The following is a 24970-nucleotide window of genomic DNA, read 5'->3' on the forward strand; positions in this document are numbered from 1 at the left end:
CGGATCTTATATCCTAAAAAAAATTTGTGATATATTCTGTATCCAATAAAATTCTGCTTTTTTAAAAAAAATTCTTTAATGTTTATTTTTGAGAGAGGGGAGACAGAGTGAGAGCAGGGGAGGGGCAGAGAGAGAGGGAGACACAGAACCTGAAGCGGGCTCCAGGCTCTGAGCGGTCAGCACAGAGCCCGAGGTGGGACCACGAGATCATGACCTGGGCGGAAGTCAGATGCTTAACTTACTGAGCCACCCAGGCGCCCCTAAAATTCTGCTTTTTTTTTTATACCAAATCACAATAACTAAAAAGCTTTAAGATTTGGGGGTTCTGTCTTTAGTTTTGTATCAACCTACATGAAGGACCAAGCCTTGGTGAGAAGCAATACTACCCAGCGGTGAAGAATACGAACTTCCAGTCAAATGCCTGCATCCAAATCCCAGTCCTCCTACTTCGTGCCTTGTGAGCACTGGCCAAGTTGCTACACCCATTTGTGTCTCAATCTCCTTCTCTGTCAAATGGGGATGATAATAATAGCACCTACCTCATAGGGTTGTCATGAGTATTAGGTGATGTTAACACCATCACAGAGCTTAGCACACCATTCAACCCATAATAACTTCTCAGCGAATGTCAGCTGTCTTCACAGCAGGAATTAAACACTGAAGATTTTTTTTTTTAAGTTTATATATTTATTTTGAGAGAGAGAGGGAGAGTGCACGTGAGTGGGGGAGGGGCAGAGAGAGAGAGAGAATCCCAAGCAGGCTCTACACTGTCAGCACAGAGCATGGCACGGCCCTTGGACCTACCAACCTCGAGATCATGACCCGAGCCGAGATCGAGAGTGAGACGCTCACCTGACCGAGCCGCCCAGGATCCCCAACATGGAGGATTTTTATTAGACGTGCGTTAGTTTCCAGGAGCTGCCATTGCAAAGTGCCACCAATTGGGTGGTTTAAAACCACAGAAATTGCTTCTCTTGCAGTTTTGGGGTGGAAGGAAAATGAAGGTGTTATCAGGGCTACGCTTCCTCTGAAGGCTCTAGGGGAGGGTCCCTCCTGCCTCTTCCGGCCTCTGGTGGCCCAGGCGTCCCCTGGCTTGTGGCTGCACCGCTTGAATCTCTGCCTGCATCTTCACGTGGCCTTCCCCCTTGTGACTGTGTGTCTGTATGTGTCCTGGCCTCTTCTTCTAAGGTCGCTCTCATTGGATTTAGGATCCACCCTAACCCAGTATGACCTTGCCTTAATCACATCCGCAAAGACCGTATTTCCAAACAAGGTCACATTCTAAGGTTCCCGGGGGGACATGAATTTGGGGGAGGTGGACACTATTTAGCTACTATAGCATTTAATTACGAAAATTAAATATAGAAATTGTTGTAGCCACTACAGGTCTGGTTTTTTTTTTTTTGCCTCTGGTTTAAAAACACAGAGAGAGTTTGCTTCTAAAGATGTGGGTAATTTCTGGTTTGAATAAAACTGAGGTTGATAGTCATAAAATTTTCCAGTGTTTTAGGGTTTGACTCTCTAAGAAGAAATGGGCCTAATTAGCGAAAACTAGCCTTGTCATGGCCAGGCAACCATCCATTTGGTCCCCCGTGTAGGTCCCCACTGATCCTGGAGATGATACACCCAGACCCACAGCTGAACCATGAGTACCCCCCCCAAGCCAGCACACCTATTAATATGCAGGTGGCCCTGGGAGACCTAATGCCTGAGCTGGTGATCAAATCTTTATAGATTCATTTGAAGAAAGCTGGGAGCCTCCCTGATAAGAGGCTATAGGAAGGCAAAAAGATCTTTCTCGTGTATATAGATTTGCTGGCAGGGGATCGTGAGTAAAAGTGCAGCATCTACAAAGCAAAAGGGAGTCGTCGGGTGTGAGTTGCTTGAATCCAGCCCTGTCCTCCTGAGCTTAATGACATGGCAGCTCATGGTAATTTGATTTACAAACACAGCCATATATTCCTTGAAGAGAAAGAGAAATAGGGAAAGTAGGTAGGGGAGGTGGAAGGATTGAGTCAGAGATAGAGGCTGAGACAAGGAATGTGCTCCCAGGGTGTGGGGGATGGAGAATGAGAGAGGGGGAGGAGGTAGATGCAGATCGAGGTGGTGGGGGCCAAGAGCTGGAGGGGAGAGGAAGAAATGAGGGAGGGGGGAGGGAAGGAAGGAAAGAAGGAGAGGAAGAGAGAGAAACAGAGAATTTAAATAGCGTGTGCTGTTTGCCACCATTCCCCTGATGGCCTCATACCCGGGGAGACCCCTGGCTGGTTTGCCCCCTTGGCTACATTGGGTCCTTGCCTGTCTTAGTGTGCACCTCACGTGTGGCTGAGTGTGACACAAATGTCTCAAGGTTTTTATTTTCATATACCTTGGCCCCAACAACGCAATCCCTCCTCTAGTGCCCGCAAGCAGGGTAAAGAACTGGGCTCTGTTCAGTGCAGTGAGAGATGAATCTTTCGAGGCCAATTTAACTCTGTGCAACTTTCACCGGAGATGCTACTCCGTTCCAGATCGCATGGTCAGGTTGTGTCTGATTTCTGGTTCACAATTAGATATTGTCCAAGCAGAGAGAGCTGACCTTTGACCAGAACTCTGCCTCTTAGTACTGCTCTTCCCCCAAACAGGAACTAAACGAGGAAGTCAGAGAATACGTCGGTGTATAAAGAGTAGAATTTATAGCACCACAGAAATGAAAGTAAATACAGGGTTTTTACCTCCCCTAAAAATAATGGAAGTCACTATATTGGTGTGTTTTCTTATAGTTTGCTTTCCTCTTGTGTGCGTGTGTGCGTGTGTGTGTGTGTGTGTCTGATTTTGTATAAACATGTAATCAGAGTGTCCATGGTATAGCGGGACCTGCCTCATTCACTTAGCAAAATGTTGTGAACACTCTCACATCCACAAGCGCAGACCTGTATTATCCAAGGACGGCCCACGAAGGACTTGCATGAACTGACTCTTCGGCAGGTGACTGTGGCCATTCTCTTTAGAGGTTGAGTTTTTTGGCTACAGCCCCACTGGTTATAGGAGCTGCACATGGCTCAAGTATCCCTGGGAGGTGACCCAGAAACAGAGGGGGCACCTGGCTGGGGGCGTCACAGGGAAGACGAAGTCCATGAAGGAGCTTGCAAACGAAGCTCGATTCTTTTCAACCAGAACTACCATTTTTCTCCCCAGGTCAAGAGGATACCTGTATTGACTCAGAAAGAGGCCCACGGATACTTTCCAAATATGTTTTTCGGCTTTTATTTTTGCTTTTGTTAAAGCCCTGAATTGAGTCAAACATAAACTTGCCCTGCTAAACAGACATTAAGAGAATATTTAGGTGTCCTTTGTGTAAATTCTTTGAAATAATGTCATGGGAAACACACAAGCTTCGTTTAGCTTTGTCTCTAACGTTGGCTCCTGCCTTTCTATTTGTGAATATTGCTTATTAACCCCCAGAAGTTTTGTATGAGCCATTGTGTTTAACCCAACTCTCCAAAAAAATGAGGGGATCATGATATTCTTTAGATTGGTACTTATGTAGTGGAATCTCCCAGGCATTAAGACTTACTTGATTGCATTCAGACATCACTTTGGCAATGGAATGACTGCATTAAATTAGCATCGAGCACAATGGATGGTAATTGCAAGACTGTCATTTCTACAAGTGCAAAATTAATGTGTTCTGCAAACCCATCCCATTGTGTGGCACAGGAAAATCATGGAACCGTGTTATTCCGAGCAGAAAAAAAGCCCTGTAATAGCACTGTTAACGTGGTATGCCATTATTCAGCAATGGTGTTCTTTTCCACCTCTGTTGTTGTCTTGCGCTCATTCCTCAAACCCTGCCTGACCTCATTTGTATGCTCATATTGTAGCACCGCCAGAGAGTAGCCTGGATGTACAGAGCATGTTATGGAACAATTCCTCCTTCTGTGTGGCATCTTGTGTGAATAATGCCAGCATAAACCATCCCCCATGTATTCATAAGAGTATGAATAGGCTACTTATGTAAAGCTTCTTATTAAGAGATATACCGACCGTTTACAGAAAACTTTACCCAAATACTATACATTCATTTAGACAGGGAAGAGTGATTTACATGCATTTCAGGGGGAGCTTAGGCAAAGCGCCAGCTGTCCGGGGCTCCGTCCCTCTTGTTTACGCATGGGAACGGAAGCCACAGACCAGGTAAGGGCATTTCTTCCAGTCACAGAAGAATCACGGGGTGTATCTTGAATGACAACATGTATATGCATCGGGCTCCCGTAGTCTGCTGATTGGCCCTGCAGGATTTATTAGGGATTAAAGACTCACTCAAGCCTGAACTACTGCACCAGTAACAGGTGCTCGAAGCTGACTGATCAGAGGTGGTGATCATTCCTGCAGTTCGGCTCAGGCTGAGAACCACGCATAGAGGCATCATGTGTCTGGGTTCTAATAATGAAAGTGACAATAACTGGCCAGACAGGTTTCCTTGTGAGTCCAGCTCAAATCCAGTCTCTTGGCAGCCAGGGCTGGGGGGTGGGGCAGGCATCCGGACTGCCGGCTGTCCTGACTGATCCACAGCAACAATCCATCAGTCTTCGAGCCCGCCGACAGACCCCCTCTGACCTCCCTGAGTGGGAGGGTCAGGCCTGAGTCCACCTTTCAGAGGCCACCTACTCTGTCACTCACCATTAAGGTGTTATGGGGATATTTGCTTTGGAATGTTCTAGCCCGTGCGTGGTCTGCCGGAATTGGGCTGAGATTCCTCACACACATATCCAGAGCTCCTCTCCTTTAGCGAATGACAGAGATGAGAGAATGAATGCTTCAGAGAATGAATGGACAGAGATCAGAGAATGAATGGGAGACTTCTCACCTAAGGCGGGAGAATTCTGAACACCTTACTCTCGGAATAGAGCACACTGTGGACAGTTGAACAAACCACGAAATAGATGATTTGGGTTTATCTGTAAAAACGGCCGTGGAAAGTGGCTCTGCCTTACCCTTGTTGCAGAAGGTCCCATCGTAGGCCGTGTTGGAGCAGTCACAGGAATAGCCGTGGTACTTCTCCAGGCACCTGCCCCCGTTCTCACAGTTGGCCCCGTAGCTGGTGCAGTGGCCCGAACATCCAGATTTGAACCCGGAAGTGACCTTGGCTCTTTCCTCCAGGTCCAGTGTCACCCCATTCATCCTCAGGGAGCGGATGCAGCCCAGGAAACCCTGCTGGCCCCCGGCACCACCTGGGAATGACAGAAGGTACAGGGCTCAGACAGGATTACCTCTGCTGTGGCTCCCGGACCCAGTGGCGGGAGGCAAGGAGGCTGCTAAGTGCGGCCAGCATTCTCATTTTCGAGCCAGCCCTGCCTAATAGCAAAAGCTAGAAGCTTTTCCCCCTCAGGCCACAATGTCTAATGAAAAGAGGCTGTCTTCTGAGAAGCCATAAATTTGCCACAGAAAGAAATGTTTGGAGATACACAAAAATCATATACACCATTTTGGAAATCTAATCTGGTTTCCTAAAGAAGTTTATAGAAATCTCTAGGTTTCTTTGTTGTTGTTGTTTTAATCTTATGGCATTCACTTCCAAAGCATTATCTATTGAAAGAAATATAAAGAGGCAGAGAAACATGAATATATTAGCATAGCTAACAAGTCAATTAGTTGGAAGGCATAAATCCATTTGAAATGTGACCACACGACCTGGGTCCTGGTTTTTGTCTTAGGAAATACTTGGCTTTGAAGTTCACATGAAGGCTTCCCAGGGCTTCTGGGGTGGTCAGAAGTTGGAATTGATAATTTTACATGGAAGTCAGCCATAGCACACTTATTACCAGGTCAGGTTAGATTTCACCGCTTTTGTCTAAATGCCATTGCAAGACATATAGCACAAAGAGCATTTCACTGTGATTTCCTAAGTTACAGCATTAGACAGAGGCTCATGAGCATGAAAATATTAAAATATTCCTAACAAATTTCATTGAGTCATTGGAGCATTATATCACAAGTGAATTTAATTATGTCTAGAAGAACCTTGGCTACGATTTTTTTAAGCAGCTGGTACAAAAGGAGGAGCTCAAGCTTACACACATGTCTGCATCTTGGAGTAATGACTTTTCTGAAAATTAAATAAAATGATCGGTCATTAAAATTATTAAAAGAAATATCTGCTGGGGATTTAGAAAAAAATACCGTTAACAAAGTGACCTTCTCGGGGCGCCTGGGTGGCTTGGTCGGTTAAGCGTCCGACTTTGGCTTAGGTCATGATCTCACAGTCCGTGGGTTCGAGCCCCGCGTTGGGCTCTGTGCTGACAGCTCAGAGCCTGGAGCCTGTTTCAGATTCTGTGTCTCCCTCTCTCTGTGACCCTCCCCCATTCATGCTCTGTCTCTCTCTGTCTCAAAAATAAATAAACGTTAAAAAAAAAAACAAAAAAAACCCAAAGTGACCTTCTCTTGAGGGCGATGTAGTAGGCACTCTACGAAGCACCTTACTTATGTCATTCACCCGATTCACCCAACAGCCTGGCGAGGTGGGCATTATCATCATTATCCCCACTGTACGGATGAGAAGCCTGAAGCTTAGGAAAGTTCAGAGGTTTACTCAAGGAGTCATAGCTCCACAGTGGCAAAGTTGTGTTAGTTCTGTCTTAATTTCGAGCATATGGTATTCTGTTCTGTGTTGACCACTTAATGCAGAAGAAGGGCTTCAGGGTCAGTGCCCCCATCGATGTACATGTTTCCGAGATATAGGCTGGGATGCCTTTAAAAGTGGGGTGATCAATTGGATTGTCAGTGTTTGGATGAGACTGGTAGCTGGGGATGGATTCTGATCACTTATCCTGGTATGTTGAGAAGAAGCACACCATCGAGGGGACTCATCAGACAGGGCGGGTGGATCAAAGGCTTTAGGCGCAGAGATGTATTCGTTTGCTTATGTCTGTAAATCCTCAGCCCTGAAATGGCAAGTGACTGGCTCTGTTATCTTTATAAACCCAAGCCTCGCATTCTCTCATTGTGTAGTACATAGGTTTGAATGATGATTCTCCAGGGATTGTTATTTATTATCAAATGAAATAATTGAGTAGAGGATTAGTTGAAGGGAGGCCAATGCTCTGTTTGATCAAAGCTCCGGAATAGTAGATGGCAAAGGAAGTTATTAAAAACAGCCACTTTGAAGGATTTCCCATTTTGCAATCTGCTCGTCAGCCCAGCTTCATACACCCCTGCGCTGAAGAGAATTTGGGCCTTTGCTATGATTTGGAAGAATTCCAATCCGTGTGTTAACATTTCAATTTGGTGTCTATCATTTTAGTGACCATGGCTTTTGCTTTTGCAGTCAGGGCTTTCCAAAGGGCCTTTTGTTCAATAAACGCCTAGCCATTTAAATTTTCATTGCTAGTCAATTAAGACAATTATATCCTATCAAAATACACAGAAATTTTTAAATCATTGTTTTTCGATATCTCCTGCCCCTTTTCCTTATTACAAACGTAATAGTTTTTCAGTGCGGAAACCATAAACACACTGATAAGCAAGATGAAAAAGAGAATCTGGAATGCTACTCAGCTATAACTACTACTTTCAGCACATAGCCTTTTCTACTTTTAGCTATGAACATACTTATGTGTGAAAAAATAAAACAAAGGAAGAAATGAGAGCACGATATACACGTTGGTTTGAAATTTGCTTTTTGCACTTAATATATCATAAAACGTTCTCCAAGCAATAAATGTACAACTGGAACATCTCGTTCGCCATCTGCGAAGCATCTCATCTTGTGAATGCTCTGTAACTTATTTTGCCATTCCTACCATTGGGCTTTTAAGCTCACTCCCATTTTCATTTTACAGGACACTCTAATAAATACCCTTGTAAAAACCTTTGCACACTTGTTCAATATGTCCTTAGAATTAATTCTTAGAAGTGCAGTCGCTGGATACAAAGGCAGATACATTTTAAAAGCATTTGGAGTACAATTTCCTCTAAGAATTTGTCAATCTGTATTTCACGGGTAGGGCATGAGATTCCCACCTTTTCCACGTCTATTGGAATACTTGGCAGAATGCTTTTGAATTTATAGGCTAAAAAAAAAAAAAAGAAGAGCTTATTGTTTTAATTTGCATTGCTTCAAACACTGTGAGTTGAATACATTTTTATGTTCTCACCACTGTTAGTTTTTGGTTCTTCATGTCTTTTCCTATTTGGGGGAAATAGGAGAGGGTATGTTTCTTATTGATCAATAACAGTATTTTTGGCTTTAACTCTGTTATAAATTTGGCGACTATATTCTTCCAGACTGTGTCTTTAACTTATATATGGTGTTTCTTTTTCTCTATGAATGTTTATGTTGTTTATATAGTCCCCTCCATCTTTCTTATTTGTACAATTTGTGCCTTTGGTATTAAGCTTTTATAAAGCCTAACCTAAAAATAATATAATAAACCCAATCCAAAATAATATAATTATTCAACTATATTTTCTTCTAGCACTTTTATGATTTTACTTCTCTTAGCACTGTGATCTTCAATCTATCCAGAACGTATTGTAATTTAGAAATAACTTCTATTTAATGGGTCTTACTAATAGTTGCAAGTTTGAAGAAGAATGCTTTCAATGTTAAGATGAAAAAAAATTTTTGGAGACTTGCAAAGGTCCAGTTGGCAGAACAAATAAATCTAGGTTAGATCATATTTTTATTATGTGACTAAGGTAAACAGATTTATGTGTATGTACTTAATTATTTCTGTATACAGTCCTCAAGGGGTTTTTCTGTCTCTCTGCCTCTTTGTCTTTGATTCCTTCTGGTCGTGGCCATTCTGAGGCTCTACATCTATCAGTCATTCTGCCTCTGTGTCTGTATATCTCTCCCTATCACAGCTGTTGACCATTCTAGGTTAGGTGCATGGGTCTCATCAAGTCACTTAATCTCTCTCAGCATCAGGTTTTCCTGTCCATAAAAAGGGGGTTTGAACTAGATTCTGTCTCTGGTTCCTTTCAGCTCTAAATTAGTCCAGCTCGTGATGTACAACCTCCCTCTGTGTTTATGTGTCTCCGTCTCTTTATTTCAGTAAATTACTCTCAGTTTCTCCTAACTTTACTTCTTTGTACCATTGCCTGACCTTCCCCCCACTTCTGTTAATTGACCATAAAATATGACTGTGTTCTAATTTTTATTTGTTGCATTCATTACATAAGGTTTTGTACTCCCTCTTCTTAATTCATAAAGCAGGTAAATGGAATACTCCATTTCTCTCTGTATAAAAGAAAACTAAATAAATTATGCACTTTTCTTACTTAGATGACCCCTGATTTATTAAATGGGTCAGTGAGCTGGAAAGTACTTTTACTGATCTAGTCGATATGAAGGAAAAAATGTTTTGTCCCAAAAATGGTCATTATGTGTTATGCAAAAGATGTTAATACACTAGAACCGGTGATAATTACTTGAGTTCAACTTATGTGCTCTATAGAAATCTTTCTTGGTGACAAATGTCAGAAGTTTAAATTGTAGGTCTGCAAGCAAAAATGCTACTTAACCTTTGTTAATTAAAAAATCAACACACTGTCATTGGAGAGCGCTCCCTGCCTTGCGAGGGCTTTATGCACATTAGTCAGACCTGTGATAATTATCCAAGGTGAGATGTGGGTTTAATTTGTAAATCATTTTTCATGTGAAATGCTATTCCAGTATTGCAATTAAAGATTAATTATGAAAAGACTTTATCTACCCATAATGAATAATACAACCGCCAAAAGCACAAAGGATTGGGGCAAAAAGAATCAGGTAGTAAATGAAGCAAAACAGGTGAAAATAATGATCAAGAGGAATTCTAAAAATACAATGTTGTCAAACTCAGAGCTTAGTCTTTTTCTAAGGAGCTAAGTAGGATTACAGAGTATCCTTGCCTAGAGAGACTGGCCATTCATTCACCCCAGAAAGGAATCACACCAAGGCTTACACATGGGAAATCTAATGTATCCATCAATAATTATTTATTTCATATCTACTATGAGCCAGTCCTTGTCTAGATGTTTGGAAGGTCTTTAGAAAGTCCTCACCCTTGGAAAGCTTACCAACTTGCAGACGGGAAGGGAAAAATTGAACAATAAACTCAATAAGCATGTGAAGTACATTGTGTGTTAGAAGGTAACGTCCACTATGAGAAAAAGAAGTCAGGTAGGGTTAAGTGCAATCAGGAGTAGGAGTGGTGTGGGGGTGGTTACAATTTTAAATAGGGCCATCAGGATAACTTCACTGAGAAGCTAAAGGAAAGAGCATCCAAGGGGCGCCTGGGTGGCCCAGTCAATTAAGAGTCTGACTCTTGATTCCAGCTCAGGTCATGATCTTGAGGTTCAGGAGTCTGAGCCCTTTGTCGGGCTCCGCGCTGGACTATGCGGAACCTGCTTGGGATTTTCTCTCTCTCTCTCTCTCTCTCCCCCCTTCTCCTGCCTCTCTCTCTCTCTTTCTCTCTCACAATAAATAAATACACTTTTCTTTAAAAAAGGAAGAGTATCCAAGAGCATATCCCTGGGAAGAGGGCTTCAGGATAAAGAGGCAGGGGGGTGCTGCCCGCAGATGGGGGGAAGCAGGTGGGAGGGGAAGGACGGGTATAAAGGGGAGTTGCTGCACGGTGGTGAGAAACACAAAGCCACTGGCCGGTTCACATGTGCAAGGTGTTGGGAAAGGTGTTGCTAAAGAGACAGAGGAGACCTACTTCTTGCCCGAGGGTTAATGGCAAGCGTCACTCACGGTACGCTGTGACGCAAGGCACAGTGTGACAGACCAGAGGCAGCAAACGGGGGTGAGGAAAGCATGAGCTGTGGTCACAAAGACCTACTTTCAGGGGCGCCTGGGTGGTTCAGTTGATTAAGCGCCGACTTCAGCTCGGGTCATGATCTCACGGTTCCTGAGTTGGAGCCCCTCGTCGGGCTCTGTGCTGACAGCTCAGAGCCTGGAGCCTGCTTCCCATTCTGTGTCTCCCCCTCTCTCTGTCCCACCCCGACGCACGCTCTATCTCTCTCTGTTTCTCAAAAGTGAATACATGTCAAAAAAATTAAAAAAACAAAAACAGGGGCGCCTGGGTGGCTCAGTCGGTTGAGCGGCTGACTTTGGCTCAGGTCATGATCTCGCGGTCCGTGAGTTGGAGCCCCGCGTCGGGCTCTGTGCTGACAGCTCGGGGCCTGGATCCTGCTTCGGATTCTGTGTCTCCCTCTCTCTGCCCCTCCCCTGTTCATGCTCTGTCTCTCTCTGTCTCAAAAATAAATAAACGTTAAAAAAAAACAAAAACAAAGATCTACTTTCCTACATTGGCTTTGCTGCTCACTGCCTGTGTGATCTCCCCAGGCCCTCTGGGGCTCCAGTCTCCTGGCGTGTGAAATTAGCATAACAATAAGCACCTTGCAGGGTCATATTAATAACGGAGGATAATACATTCCTTTGTGGTAATGCTCAGTTAATGGTAGCTGTCCTTATTACTGTTATTTATTATAAACAAAATTCTACAGAAGTACAGACTTGGAATAAATTAAATAGGGCTAAGGTGAGCGTACAGAAACCTGAATCCTTTGGTGTTTTGGAAAGCACTCCGTTGCCCCCAAATCCCTACGTTGAAGACTAACCCCCAGTGTGATTATATTTGGGGGATAGGGCCTTTACAGAGGTAATTAAGGTTAAATGCGACGGTAGGGGTGAGGCTCTCATCTCCTGTGACTGGTGCCCTTTCTCAGAAGAGGAAGAGACACACGGGGCTGTGTGCACACAGGAAAATGGCCCTGTGAGGACATAGCGAGAAGCAACAGTCTACAAAGCTAGGAGAGAGGCCTCAGGAAAAACCAACCCTGGCATCTGGATCTTGGACTTGCGGCTTCCAGAACAGGTTTGTTATTTAAGCCCCTGATCTGTGGGTATGTTGTTATGGCAGCCTGAGCAGGCTCGTACAGTGAGTGAAGGGTTGGCATCAAGCTTGGCTGGTCCAGGCTTGCCTGAGAGAAAGACCTTTGAACTGCACTGTGTTCCTGGAAGATCCGGGATTAGGCCGGTGTGTTCTCTCTCTCTTGTCTGCTGTGCGGGACCGTATTTGCATTTGGGGAACTGTGAGCTGGCACGAAGGCCTTGCACCGGTGATTGGGAGGGGATAAAAGACTGGTGTGACTTCTCCGGGTCCAGGTGACCCCCCCACCCCCACCCTACCCCAGGGCAGCCATTCCTGGCCTGTGCTCGTGAGCGGGCAAACACGACTATGTGCTTGGACAGGCCTGGCCTCCCTCATTGCAGATGCCGTACCCGCTGTATCTCTCAGTCTACATGTTACCACTGTCTCTTAGGTCTTGATGCTCCACTTGAACCTATAAGAAAAAAGCCTGCAGTGTCAGTACAGGTGTGTAAAATAAACCGCCATTACTGGTTAAGATGAGAGCCTCAGAATGGTGAAGATTTCTCAGGAGTGGGGAGGGTTGAAGGATGGGATCACATTATTCAGTGCAGCTGCATGATCGACAAGTATTGATCAGGGAAGCCTACGTCAGCTAGATATCGGAGGGCATGTATGAAAAAGTTTTTACACAGAGAGCGCGGGTTTGGAGAATTGCTTTTGCAGATAATGTTCGTGAGTGCTCATTCATAACTTCATTCAATAGAATAGATTTTTTCCTAAAGTTCATTATTACTGCATGGATTTTCTTATGTCCTCAGGGCAAAGGACATGCAGAATCTGTGAATCCAAACTATTTAAACTAGAAGGAGACTTCAAAATAAAGGCCCGAGGGAATACTGGGTTTCTGATAGCACGGAACAGTTATGCGCATCTAAATGTGAGTTGCTCTGAGATGGGGAGGATGTAGGAGGTCTGAATTCATTCTGGAGGCCACAGTGGCAGGGCAAGCATAATAAATTATTACTTGTTTCAGAAGCTAATATTAGTCGGATACTAGCTGTACAAGATACTCTTCCAAACTACATGTTCTAACTCTCAGAGATAATTATTATCATCCTTACTTTATAGGTGAAGAAACTGAGACCAAGAGACTCGATGTGCCCAGTGTTAAACAGCTGAGAAGTGGCCATTGGCTATAATTCATTGCCAGGCTATCCGGCTCTTAAGCTTGCACTCTTGCTAATGGCTGCCATCTTGGTTTTTGGGCTTGCGTCACAGGAGATTCTTCTACATATGTTTCTAGGCATTGCTCTGCTTAAATGGAAAATGCTGACAGAATGATTAATATAAGTCATTCACTGCTTGGAAAAATACTGTCCCTGAAGCCACAAGGATGGCTGAAGCCAAAAAGGGAATGCAGTGCTGACAGTTCAGAACCAGGAACAGAGCTGTCCACACCGATCTCAAGGTCAACAGAGAGACTATTTCTTTGATGCTGTTATTGAAATTATATTTTTGCTTGGTTCAAAAGCTCAAGTTCAACTTTAAAACCAGAGCAGCTATGTGTTTTAGCCCCAGCTGGTGGGTGGTGGCTCACCGCCCCCCCCCCCCCCCATACCCGGTCTGACGGTGCTGGTTCAGAGGGCAGCTCGTGGCATCAATTAATACAGTTCCAAGTCCCTTAGAGAAGTGGGGGCTGAGAGAGAATACAGCAATAAAGCACCAAATCTTAGATCCAAATGTTAGAGTATTCACAGCACTTTAGTAGATTTCAACGCAAACCCCAAATTTAAATACATCAGCTTAGAACTCCAGGTATTTCTTTTACAAATATCTGTATGTTATTGTTCCTGTTATGTGTCCTGCTGGTGAATACTGCTTATCTTTGGAGCAAAATAAGCCTCTTCTTTCTGTTGGTTTTAATGTATTTAACATATCCTAGATATTCTCTCTCTCTCTCTCTCTCTCTCTCTCTCTCGGACACACACACACACACACACACACACACACACACACACACGAGGCCGGGAACTTGAACTGGGCTGATTCACCTCTCTCTCTGTCTTCATTATCTGTCTTCTAAAGTCTTTACTTTTTAAACAACCAGATCTGGTCTCTTTCATCCAGAGTCAAGAACCCCCAGTGCTCCTTCCACCTGTCACTTTGTTGTCCCCCTCGCAGACTGCAGACTTCAAACAAGGCTTTGCAGATGCTAGTCCCAGGATTTATGGATCTGGGAGGGATCAGAATGGCTCTGATCACCACCCTCCCAGGATGTATGAGCTTTCCAAGACACGAGGGTGGAGGAACAGAAGAGGAGCTGTGGGGATGGAGGGGAGGGAAAGAGAGGAGCTAGCAGAGAGGCTGAGGACAGAACAGTGGCACGTTCTGAGGTCAAGACTGCAAGGACGCCTTGGGTATGAATGTTAAATAGTATGGGCAGGTCACAGAAAACAAGGAAACCATGAGAGGCTATTTGATCTGCTTATTTTTGAGACAGACCTTTAGGTATAGTACTGAGAGAACAGCTCTAGTGGGTGAAGATACACCTCTGGTTGAAGAATCAGTTACAGCAGAAGATGGCTGTCCCTGCCTGGGTGGGAGGGAGGCTTTTTGAAGTTGTGCGTGGGGACGTGAGAGACACCTGGAGGTGGGAACGGGAAGGGGTTGATGTGGATGGGAACTAGCCCTTCCACATCCCGAGATGAACGTCTTCTCCTCACGCTCAACTTTCCTTGAGGAGCACAGCCCAGGGCCTGAGCGTTAACTTCTCCCCTCAGGCAGACAACACTGGAGGATGCATTTTGTAATCTCAAGGGAATGGGCATGAGCTCACATGTTGACAAGGCCTTGGAGGAAAGCCCACGCTATGAGGGAAGGACTCCTGTATCGGGAAGGACAGAAATGCAAGACAGCAGGCACACAGGAGCCAACATAATCGTCATCTTAATTACTGTGTTGACATAAAAGAGCAGCGAGATTAGCATAATGATTCCTCCGTGATACTGGAAACATGGGGCCAAGACAAACCATTATGAAGAAGAATTGGTTGGAGATGTCGAGAATTAGAAAACCATAATATAATAATAAATAAAGATTTCTAAGGAGGGATTGGAGAGCAGACTAGATAGAGCAGAAGAACATTTTAGGCAGTTGAAATATGGGGTCAATAAACCCTCCTCAAAGGCAACAGGAAAGGATAAAGTGGTTAAAATAATAAACAAAAAGTTAAGGACTGTGGAGGGCAGAAGTGTTGTCATGTGTGTACCAATAACCTCAAAAGAAAAGAGAAACTGGGGGGAAGGAACTGTTTGAAGAAATAATGACTCAGAATATTCTAGAACAGAATGAAGAGGCTCCTACTAAACAGAGTATATATGATATACTAATAACAGAAGTATATAAGATATATATTAATACTAAACAGAGTAGATAAGAAAAAACCCCACACCTATGCCTATAGCTGTGGTTCTTAACCAGACCCCCAAAGCCCAGGCATTTGTGTATGGGAGTCAGGAGGCTGGAGAATAGGATGGGAAACACCTGCCATGTTCAAAATTTTCAGTAGCCTCTCAATGAAAATTTAGCATGTTCTTCAATTAGGAGTGTAGGGAAAATTGCAGCAGGATTAGCGGTATCTGCATCACTACTGCTGATAGAAAATCATAGACATGTTCCTATTACATTAGAGTTATAGATCTTTTGAAGTATCATTTATGTTCATGAGGAGTTTGAACTTCAGGTAGTTATTAGATGTGATGCTAGGTCTTGTTATTTACAGCACTAATATTACTATTGTATCACTAATTTGCTGTTTTAGATGTTTGATAACTTAATTTCACTATGCTTGGTTTCTTTCGTAATTTAGTATATTTTATGTTACTCATATAAAACATCTTTCTGGGAAGAGGAAAACAGGCTTTAGCAGACTGGCCCCCAAAAGGCTGAGAGTGCTGCATTAAGTGAAGAAACATTAAAAGAAAAGAGAAAGAAGTTCAATAATAAGAATGTAGCTTACATCTAACTTCTCAAGAGCAACATTGTTGATAAAAGACAGTATTTATTTAAATATGGCCACCAGTAAAGATATTTGTAAGCATGTGTCTTGGAAGGATTCACCTATGCACTCTTTCTTAAAAAAAAAGTTTATTTATTTTTGAGAGAGAGAGAGAGAGAGAGAGAGAGAGAGAGAGAGAGAGAGAATGAGCGGGGGAGGGACAGAGAGAAAGGGAGACAGAGAATCTGAAGCAGGCTCCAGACTTTGAGCTGTCAGCACAGAGCCGGACACGGGGCTTCAACTCACGAACTGTGAGATCATGACCTGAGCTGAGGTCAGACACTCAAACGACTGAACCACCCAGGCACCCCCCTATACAGTCTTTCTTCGAACTGCTCTTGAGTAAGAAGGGAACTGAATCCAAGAGGTGATAAGATATGGGAAATAAGAAAAACCTACTAAATGTAATTAAAATAAGTATGTTGATAAGATTCTGCAATTAAAACTCTAAATGATATCACCACGGCAGGCAGTGAGGTGGGGAAGGAGGTCAGAGTGTTCTTGGTCTTTGTCTTATTCAGAACAGTGATATTGATTTGTTTTTGTGGATGACAGGGAAAAAAAGCATAAGTATGTGTCTTAATAAGTTAGGAATAGATGCCAGAAGAATGAAGGTGGAATCTATAACTTTCAAATCAGTAGAGTAATATTCAGTTTGATCAATGGAAAGTAGATGGGGGTGGGTGGGCAGGCAAACAAATAAACAAAACACAGTAAATCAAAAACACAAGGTAAGATGGCAGAAATCTTCCCTTATGAAATAACAGTAGTTACAATAAGTGAATAGAGATTCTCAAATTAGATTTTTAAGAGATTCTGCATTATGATATCTGAGATACAATAAAAGGATACAAACACCTGTACAAAAGCACCAAGCAAATATTAATAGCAACGAGGAGGGCACTGCAGTAGTTTTAAGAGCAAAGATAAAACTGAGATGGAAAACATCATAGTGAATGAAGACGCCATAAATCAAAAAGATCACGAACTGACTCATTTAGCTAGCAAAACAGCCTCAAATTATACAGAGCTACCAATGATAGACTATGGACAGAAATGGATAATTCGACCAATGAGGTTTGAAGTTTACACTCAGAAACTGATCGGACAAGCAATACTTGGTAAAGTAAGCATGCAGATCCCCTACAATGCAGTAATTCTCCTGGACATGCGCACACACACACACACACACACGTGCACACATACACACACATATACATGCATGCACAGAAGAAACCCTCGAACAACAGGGAGACGTGCATAAACGTATTCACGGAATGGCTGCAGGTGCCAAGAGTTCGGGGAATTCAGGTATCCATCTTTAGGGGACAGAATAAATAAAGTGTGGATGTACACATAATGGAACACTGTACCACAGTATTCACAGAGCTATACAAATACATCTTAAAAACCTAAGGCTGCGTGAAAAAGCAAGAAACAGATGAGATTTGTAGTACAATACCATTTATATAAATCACGACACGCAAAAGGCAATACTATCAAGTTTCCAAAACATACATATATTTTGAACAGGTATATAGAGCGTGGGGCTGGGAGGCCACACATAAAATACACTCGAGCGGGTGCCAGCAAGGGGGAGAGAACGGAACTGGGAATTGGGAAGAAAGATGAAGCGTGACAAAGAGAAATTAAAATGAGTGAGGAATACGGCCAGGATATGACGACAGGACCGGGAGGTGAGGGTGGGCCGCATGCGTTCCTGCTGGGCAGAACCCCGGACAGGAGGGTTGATGGGAGAGGGGAGGGTAGAATAAGCCATCTACGGGGTAACTGTGCTCACAGCTCTCGCTCTTCCTCTCTCCTTTCTCTTTTTCTCCCTTTCTCTCACTCGGGCTAGTGAAGTGGGGTTGTTTCACCTCCTCAGGGAATCGCCAGAGGGGCGGTGGGGCTGTGAGTTCTCATCCCCTCCTCAACAGTTGCATCATGATACTAATTTCTTTGATTACAATCTTTTTCTGTGCGACAGCTGCCATTTACGGTCACGATCTCTAGTTCGATCCTCATAGAAAGAATAAAAAATGTATATGTGAAATTGTGAATCTGTTGAAAAAAATTCTCCATGCTGATTGCAAAGTTGGTGTCTTGGCATTAAAACAACTTTTTTTGCGCGGCGGGGGGGGGGGGGGGCTGGGTGCCTCAGTGGTGAAGCTTCCGACTCTTGGTTTCAGCTCAGGTCATGATCTCCCGGTTTGTGAGTTCGAGCCCCACGTCAGGCTCTGCACTAACAGCGTGGAGCCTGCTTGGGATTCTCTCTCCCTCTCTCTCTGCCCCTCCTCTGCTCTCTCTCTCTCTCTTTCAAAATAAATAAATAAACATTAAAAAAAATTCTTTAAAATGACTTCTCTGGATCAGACCGTGCCCATCAGTTGTCATGAGAAAATGGGGAGGAGGACCACAGAGCCCCTGAAACACTTGTTTGCGACACATGAGCTATTTTGCGCAGAAGGTGAACAGCAGGATCGCCTCTATTCGTTTGTCCCGAATCTCTCTAAACGCTTCCATGCGTGTGACCTCTGCCTTAGAAGAGTGGTCCAGCCCCTGTGGAAACAGGCGGTTCACAGGCTACCTTGTTGGGTCTCAAAAGAGGATAAAAGCACACTGTCAATCTGATTATGTTGGGAGTGTAAGAAACCAAGGTGAAAATAATGTGTATCCTAACTTACTTAATATGTTAAAACTCTAACTAAAAGAGAGAGCCAGAATTGTTAAAGCTGGTAGGCTTTGCCCACTAAAGGCCCGAGGGTAGGAAAACGTAGGGTGACTTACTTGTGGGTGGCTTCACCCGTGGTGGGGTGAAGGGGCAGGAGGCAGTTCTATGGAAGCAACCTCTGTATTTTATTTGCCCTTTTGCTTTGCAGATAGTTTACTGATTTCATCTAGTGATGTTTATACTACCATTTTACCTAGTAAATCATTTTATTTCATTATTTTCCTGCTGGCTGTGGTTTCCAGCCATACTGCTCCCTATCTGTGTCTGGGGGAGAAGCAGGGGACCAGCTATAAGGGTCAGGTCTGAAGTTCTTTGCATTAGGGTCCTAGCTAGCGTCTCGGCTACTGCCAAACAGATAAGGCCTCACCTTGAAAGAGGGAGACTGAAAACTGTATTTAGGGACTAGACTGCATTGAGATGCTATCTTTCATAAAATTCTGAGACTCTCTGTCTCCTGTTTGTTTGTTTGTTTGTTTTTTGGCTTCTGTTATGCTTGATTTCAGTCTGTGGTATCCAGTGAAAAAAGGTATTTCCAAAGATGGCCATATGACTATTAACGCAGAGAAGTAATAAACACGATACCATTCACTTATTCATTCTACTGTATATTCAGCCAGTACTCACTGGGCAACCATTGCGACATTATTCTACATCTCTGTTGTCATGGAGCCTACTGTCTAGGGGAAGGACACAAAAAGAAATGAAAATATCACACTAAGGAGAATGTGACTGCTTACTTCTGATTGAGTGGTCAGAGAAGGCCTCTCTGAGAAGGTAACGGAAGCTGAGACATAAAGAACAAGAAGGGTCTGGCCTCGTCAGTGTCTGGGGAGGTATTCTGAGGCAGAGGAAACAGCCAGTACAAATGCTCTAGAGCAGAAATAAGCTTGATGTGTCCGTGGCACATACCAAAACTGTGGAGACCAGCCAGGAGACACCCTGCATCAGTTCAAGCAAGACACAACTGTGGCTTTGACTAGGGTAGGACTTGTGGTAATGGAGAGCAGTGGACGCACCCCGGGCACAGTCTACAGGTAGAGTCATGAGGCTCACTCCTGCCGGGCAGTGATGACGGAAGGAGAGGAATCAAGGACAGCTCCAAATTTTGGGCTTAAGCAAAGATGGGTAGGTGGTGATGTCATTTACTGTGATGGGAAGGTTGGTGGAAGAACAGGTTTGGGGTAGGCATCAAGAGCCTGTCAGGTTTTCTCTGAGATGCCCATTGGACATCCAAGCTGAGGTGCTAAGTAGACGGTTGGATAAGTGCATGCAGAGTTTCTGGGAGAAGTGAAGCCTGGAGATTTCAATTTAAGAGTCATTGGTCCATAGATAGTATTGGATGCCACTGGACTGGATAAGATCACCTGGGGAAATGGATGGATGGAAAAGAGAGGAAGGTTCTATGAACCTTCCATATCTAGTGGTCACAGAGAGGAAGAGACTCACAGGAGAGACTAAGTCATGGCAAGCAAAAGTGGAAGGAAAAGTGGGTGAGTACACTGCCATACTTTCAAGAGAAGAAAGTATTTCACGAAGGATGGTGGGTGGGCCGCTGCTGGTGAAACCGGGCCCTGCAGGGTGAATGGAGTTGAAAGTAGCAGAAAGTTTAAAGCTTGTTTTTCACAGAAATGTTTCCTCCTCATAAGCTATCGTGTCTTTTTAGTCCCCACGAACAAACCCACTAGGTGCCTCTGCAGCAGCCTGGACTCAGGGTCAGCTGATATGGTTCCAGCCTGGGAACAAGCAAAGCCTTGCTTTCTTTACCTGAGATGATGAACCCAAGACCCCATCCAGTTATACTGGTTCTTAGGGCATGCCTGCAGCTCCTTCTCTTTGTCTTGAGATAACCTTCTGATGTTGTTCAAGTAGGCAATTAGGTTCTAACAGGATGCCTGGAGGCCAGCAATAAGGAAGACTTGGCCAGCTATGGGGAAAGTTAGAGGGCTGTCCTGGGGGCACCCCACAAGAAGCCAGATCAAACCACACAGGCCAAAGAGGGCAGGTGCCATGATTAGAAACCCATGACCAAATAAGAGGCACAAAACTCTGCTTCCAAGAAATCCCCGCCCCAAGTAATATATATTCCACTCCCCACTTGCCACCTGTCAATAAAAGATAGAAACCCAAGTCCCGTGGGACACAGCTCTCTCTCTTGTGCTCACGGGCTCTCTCACATCTTGGGAGGTGACAGTCACTTGAATAAACTTTCCCGCTTATGTTGCTCATCTGCTGTGTTGTGTGTCTGGCCTTGAATTATCTCTCCCGACATGACCAAGAACCTCTGGTGACCTCTCTGGGATGGGCTGGGTCAAGGCCCCAGGGCCTGGGGTTTCCCCAGTTCACCAGGCAACAGAGTCTGCGGCTGAATTTTGCTTTCTTCTGATGTTAAGTCTCCACCCCACGGTGAATACGGGATGTCTGCTATGCCCACATCACTCAGTGCACATGCCACATCTGTCCTAATGAATGGTCCTAAGTTACTCTGCCCTTTTCATCAATATGTGTGTGACCTCAACTCCCAGGATTACAAAAATGTGTTCCCTCCCACTTTGGGGAGGTGGATCTGAGGCTTGTCCTTTTGTCTCCTCCTTTGGCTGCCTCTTGAACAAACTCCTTGCTGCCGACTTGATGTGTTGTTAGTGGGTGACTTTGCTTTGCATCGGGCAGATGGACTTGGGTTTGGTTACACTGGGAGATCATGGAAAGAAGACAAGAGTTATGGACGTTTTCTAGACCTCTGTGGGTTCTGGAGAGATCTGTGTTGACTTTGACAACCCTTGCAAAGGGTTTCCCAAAATAAGTAAAAAAGAAACAATGGCTTATTTTCATATCCCAGAGACTCTCAAGTAAGGCGGCTCATTCCCCACCAAGATTGCTTCTGCTTCTCATCTTTTTCCAAATGCTTCGTGTCTGTGTCTGCCCATGGTTCTCTGCCTGCCTTGGTCTTTGCCATTTTGACTTTGTAATGCACAGAATACTTGCCAGGGCCAACTCAGGCCAGGCCTGATCTCCTAGTCTTCTACTCTATACTCCATGACTGACAGCAGTGTTTCTTCATGGGGGCCCCGCTGCCATCTGGGGTGCACCAAGTCTTTTCTGGATGGATTCCCTTTTGCACCACAGGAAGTTCTGCCTGCAGCCTGCAGCCTGTAGCTGGGGTTGGCACTCTGAAACCACCTGGTGGACCACACTATCACCCTACAAGAGAAACGTTGGTACAGACTGACCAAGATGGCGGCAGTGTTCCCCTCAGTTTGACTCACCTTGAGACCTGTTTCTTCCTGACCCTGGTCTCCTGACTTCCCTCTTCTTAAAACATTTACTTAAGAAAGCTCCTAATGGTGAATTCTTTCTCTTCCCCTTTGAGATGTAAATCTTTTCAAAAGTCTTTTTGCCAGTTTTACAGCCCAGGAATGTCTTTCTAGTCTCTTTGAAATGTAAACATCAAGGGAGCTACTGCCTATATCTCTTAGTTCCTGGGGAAGGGTGGCCCCTCACTCCAAGTTGTAAAACTACCTCCTGCCAGGAAGAGAGGAGAAAGTTTACTTTTCCTTTGGGTAAAGTTGTTAGCAAACACAGATGGCCTCGCATCTCTTCTATCCTACTCTTAAAAACTTGCCATTGTGTATTTTACCACAATTAAAACACAGCACATGAAAAACAACCCTCTTCCACTGTTTCAGCAGAGTCGAGCCCAGACTGAGTTGTGGCCTTTCTCCCCTCTGCAGTGTCCTTGAGAGAAATCTTCCTTGCCTGTTTAATGTCACTGTGTAATTTTTGCTTTGACAAGATGAACCCTTGAGGGTTGGATCTCTGGAATCAGACTCTGGGGCATCAGATCCCAGCTCTGTCTCTTACCAGCTGCACGACGTTGGGCTGTTAACTAATCTTTAGCTTTAGTTTCTTCACTGTGAAAATAAAGCAGAAATTAGTAATAGCGTTTACTTTATAAGAGGTAAATAAAGCACGGGGAGCACTTGGCCTTGAAGTGTCTGTTGCCCAGGACATGTTGGCCAGCGTTTATGTTGTTGTTAGTGAGGCAGGCTTGCAGAAAACAGGAACAAGCAACATATTTTCTGGGTTTTAATTCCTGCTACCTGGATTGTCTATTTTTGATTCTAAACTTTTTGGATACCAAAAAGAGCCATTCTATTCATACACAGATTTTGGTACACTTCATGGCCGGAATTCCATTTTTCTCCCTTTCAGACAACAAATGTTGATTTTTCTCTTTGCTCTCTCAATGGCACTGAATTTCAGATGGCAGGGGAATGATCCATTCAGGATTCTGGAATCCAGACAGGTTGAGGAGCAGCTGACCAAACAAGCTATATCATCAAGTTTGGGGAAGTTGGGCCGTTTTATGGCGCTGCTGGCCCAGCATGGCTCAGAGAATGGTCATAGCACTCCGTCCTCATTTGTCAGGAGGACAACTCAGCCATGAACTCAAGGGGCAGCTCAGGAGGAGTTTCCTGACAAGCTGCTGGAGGAAGAGAAGGTTTGCTCCTGTCTCCAGGCAGCCTTCCTACAGAACACAAAAGATCCTGAAGGAATGAACGTGGTTTCTCAGCTCCTTCTGGGCCACGTCTTACACAGAAGGGAAGGCCTTCTTTAGCCAGAGAGATTTCAGAAGAGGTCAGAGTCGAACGACTTGAGCCTGGACACTTGTCATTAGTTAGGATTCTCAAAGAGCCACTGAGGAGCTTGAATCTTCCTAAGCCTTCCAAAGCAGCCTCCAGCTCTCCCGAACTCTGCCCTCCTCCTTAAGCTACTGCTAAGCACAGTGACATGAGCTGGCCTGTGTCTGGCTTAAGGCAATCAACCCCTACACCAGCCACCCTGCCTTGAATAGCCTGCCTGGCTCTCCCTTATGGCTCACATTCTCCAGCTCCCTAATGGGGTGTCAAGCTGGCCACCGGCTGCAGGCCAAGGTCCCAGCAGATACCCTGCCCCCTCACAGCCCCAACACTGCTTCAGCCACCAGGGCTCCCAACACATGTCTCTGTGCCAAAGCGCGCTCTGGCTCGGCCCAGCCCAGCACTGGTCATACCTAGATAATGACTTTGAGCATGCCTGCTATTCTCTACCTCCTAAGAAAAATATGGCCCTTGGCTGCCATGGAGGATGTAGGTCTGAACACCTGGTCTGGTTGAGGCTATAGATCACCATGTGGTTTAAGTGTCTTTGCTGGGCCATCCCAGCAGCTCATCATATGCTCCTTGTTCCTGCTGGACCAACAACATGAGAAAGTTTCCTCCGTGTTTTGGACAAATACCAGCAGATGCTTCTTTCTTCCCACATCACTCTTCATGTTTAAATTGGTTTGTTACTTTTTGACTAAAGCAGAATCAGAGCCGCGATAATAATTCTTAAAGTAATGAGAGTTAGTGCCTAAAGACTTGTGTTAATCCTCTTTTGATGACAGCTTTTATTTATTTATTTTTTTTATTATTATTTTTTTTATAATTTTTTTTTTCAACGTTTTTTATTTATTTTGGGGACAGAGAGAGACAGAGCATGAACGGGGGAGGGGCAGAGACAGAGGGAGACACAGAATCGGAAACAGGCTCCAGGCTCCGAGCCATCAGCCCAGAGCCCGACGCGGGGCTCGAACTCACGGACCGCGAGATCGTGACCTGGCTGAAGTCGGACGCTTAACCGACTGCGCCACCCAGGCGCCCCTGATGACAGCTTTTAATTATATTTTAGATGTGGAGTGAGGGGCACTGTTCTTCAGTTGCTTTGAGAAAGGAGACAGGAAGCTGGCCTTCCCTTAGAGCCCACTCTGTGTGCAAATCCAAGAATGAATTCTGGTCTGTGTTAGCCTTAGGTTGAGGCAAGCCCCTCTGTTCTAGAATGGGGAGGGAGCTGTTGGGCAACTTGGCCATGTGTCTTGGCCGTGACACTGATGCCCATGTGATGTTTACACATGGACGCTTTCTGTCTTCTTGGTCGACTGAGAACATTCCTGGGTCACTGTGTGCTGCTGTATGGTCACTGAGGCAGGTAAGCAGAGTAGCTGCAGCCTGACTTTGAATGTCAGGGGGCGTGTATGCATGGGAACTTTCCTTCAGGGCATGTCGGTTAAACTGAACACACATCAGGTCAGTACTTTAGGAAAGAAGCAATGAGCCAGTTGGAAGCAGGTTCTGTAGGACGGGGTGAGCGTTACACGGATACACGGAGATAGAAAGCTAAGGGAGTAAAGGTAAAAGCAAAGATACGAAATAACTCATATTTAATGAGTCTGACTTCATGCCAGACACCCTCCAAAGAGTGCTTATTCTGGACTGTTTCAGTCCACCCTGAGACGTAGGGACTGTATCCCTCTTTATCATTTTA

General features: G+C 44.6%; 1 protein-coding gene across 1 annotated transcript in view; it reads right to left on the bottom strand.

The window, feature by feature from the left end:
- CNTNAP2 (contactin associated protein 2) overlaps window positions 1-24970 on the bottom strand; it is a 1972370-nt gene that overhangs the window by 204489 nt on the left and 1742911 nt on the right. The window contains exon 18 of the mRNA XM_058723957.1: window positions 4974-5210. Coding sequence (XP_058579940.1) covers window positions 4974-5210 — 237 coding nt within the window. The remainder of the gene's footprint in view (window positions 1-4973; window positions 5211-24970) is intronic.

Source organism: Neofelis nebulosa, chromosome 4 (assembly GCF_028018385.1).
Source record: "Neofelis nebulosa isolate mNeoNeb1 chromosome 4, mNeoNeb1.pri, whole genome shotgun sequence".
Lineage (NCBI taxonomy): Eukaryota > Metazoa > Chordata > Mammalia > Carnivora > Felidae > Neofelis > Neofelis nebulosa.